Here is a 1,546-nt window from a genome sequence, read left to right on the forward strand (position 1 = left end):
GAAAATTTAATAAGTCCAATTCACCTCCCTCTTGAACTTAGACATTAATAAACCCAACAATTGGTATCAAGAGCTAGGACTTGTAGATTACTCAAATTTTTCAATATGTCTGAGTTTAAATTGCCTTTTGCTGAGGGTGCGTCTATTAATAGACCTCCTATGTTTGGTGGATTGAATTATGCATTCTGGAAAATTAGAATGAAATTTTTTATGGAATCTATTGACATGGGAATTTGGGATCTCGTGGTAAATGGATATTTTGTTCCTGTGCAAGTTGTTAAAGATGAAACAATGAAAAATCCTTGGTCTGAATGGAGTGACAGTGAAAAGAAAAAAGCACAATATGATTCTCTAGCCAAAAACATTATCACCTCTGCCTTGAATATGGATGAATTCTTCATGGTGTCCCAGTGCAACTCTGCTAAGGAAATGTGGGAAATGTTGGAAGTAACCCATGAAGGCACGGATGATGTGAAAAGGGCAAGAAAGCATACCCTCATCCAGGAATATGAGCTCTTTATGATGCAGCCAAAAGAGACCATTGCATATGTGCAAATACAATTTACACACATTATAAATCATCCACTAGTACAAAATGATGAAAAGAATACTCTTTATTAAGTGTGGTTTTTGCGCTCAAACGCATTCGTAAAAAACGCGGTGGCATTTTTTAAATTAATTTGATTTACAAATGCAGCTATTTGTATAGCCGCATTTGTAAATCAAACGCTTTTATTTACCGGTGCGGCTATACAAATATCCGCATTTGTAAATCCTTTTTTACCCTAAAATTTGAATTGCACCACACCACTTTTATATTTTCTTCTCCACTTTGTCTTTCGTTTTCATTGTTCCTGCGCTCGCGTATGCTTGCAGTCCATCTCTTCTTCTGCATCTTCATTAATTTGTGCCATTGTGAGTTTCTTGAATCGCTTTCTTCCTCTGCATCTTCACTACGTATAAAATTTTTTCGTTTTCCTTATATTTGTTTTTTCTCCTTGCATTGTGGTCGAACTGGTCCATTGGCATTCTCATCTCCATCGCTGCTTCGCTGCTCCGCCATCGCTTCCGCTGCCGCCACCGTTGCTAGCGCTCCCCTACCACTCTTCACCTCCAACGTTGGTTCACACACAAGGTTAGTGTTGTGTTTTAAATTTTTTGAATTTTTCTTTAATATTTTGAATTTTTTTTTATATTATTTATAAATAATTTGTACATTGTGGGTTACATTTGAACATATTTTTTTATTTACTGAAGCATATACAAGTGCGGCTAAAAGAAATAGCCGCACTTGTAAATGGTATTTATAAATGCGGCTAGCCGCATTTATATATTCAAAATAGCGGCACTCGTTGTGTGTTTCTGCACCAGTGATCTCACAGGTCTAAGAAAGGTTTTTGATAGAGAAGAATTGAATATCAAGATTCTGAAATGTCTTGACAGAAGTTGGCAGCCTAAGGTAACTGCAAGTTGTATTTAACAGATTATATATCTTCTTAACAAAACCAAACTGATTTTCCAGAAAATAAGAACTGTATGAACAAGC

The 1,546-nt window shown here is 36.0% G+C and overlaps 1 protein-coding gene across 1 annotated transcript; it reads left to right on the forward strand.

Annotated features, from left to right (window-relative positions):
* Positions 1 to 225: 225 nt before the first annotated feature.
* LOC137833944 (uncharacterized) lies at positions 226 to 621 on the forward strand. The gene has a single exon (XM_068642014.2). The coding sequence runs from the start codon at positions 226 to 228 to the stop codon at positions 619 to 621; it is 396 nt and encodes a 131-aa protein (XP_068498115.2).
* Positions 622 to 1,546: the final 925 nt, after the last annotated feature.

This window comes from Phaseolus vulgaris, chromosome 5, assembly GCF_051622355.1.
Source record: "Phaseolus vulgaris cultivar YP4 chromosome 5, ASM5162235v1, whole genome shotgun sequence".
Classification (NCBI taxonomy): domain Eukaryota; kingdom Viridiplantae; phylum Streptophyta; class Magnoliopsida; order Fabales; family Fabaceae; genus Phaseolus; species Phaseolus vulgaris.

Bases quoted from the DNA above. Each gene is read 5' to 3' on its own strand.
- LOC137833944 (XM_068642014.2), top strand. From the start codon at position 226: ATGGGAATTTGGGATCTCGTGGTAAATGGATATTTTGTTCCTGTGCAA.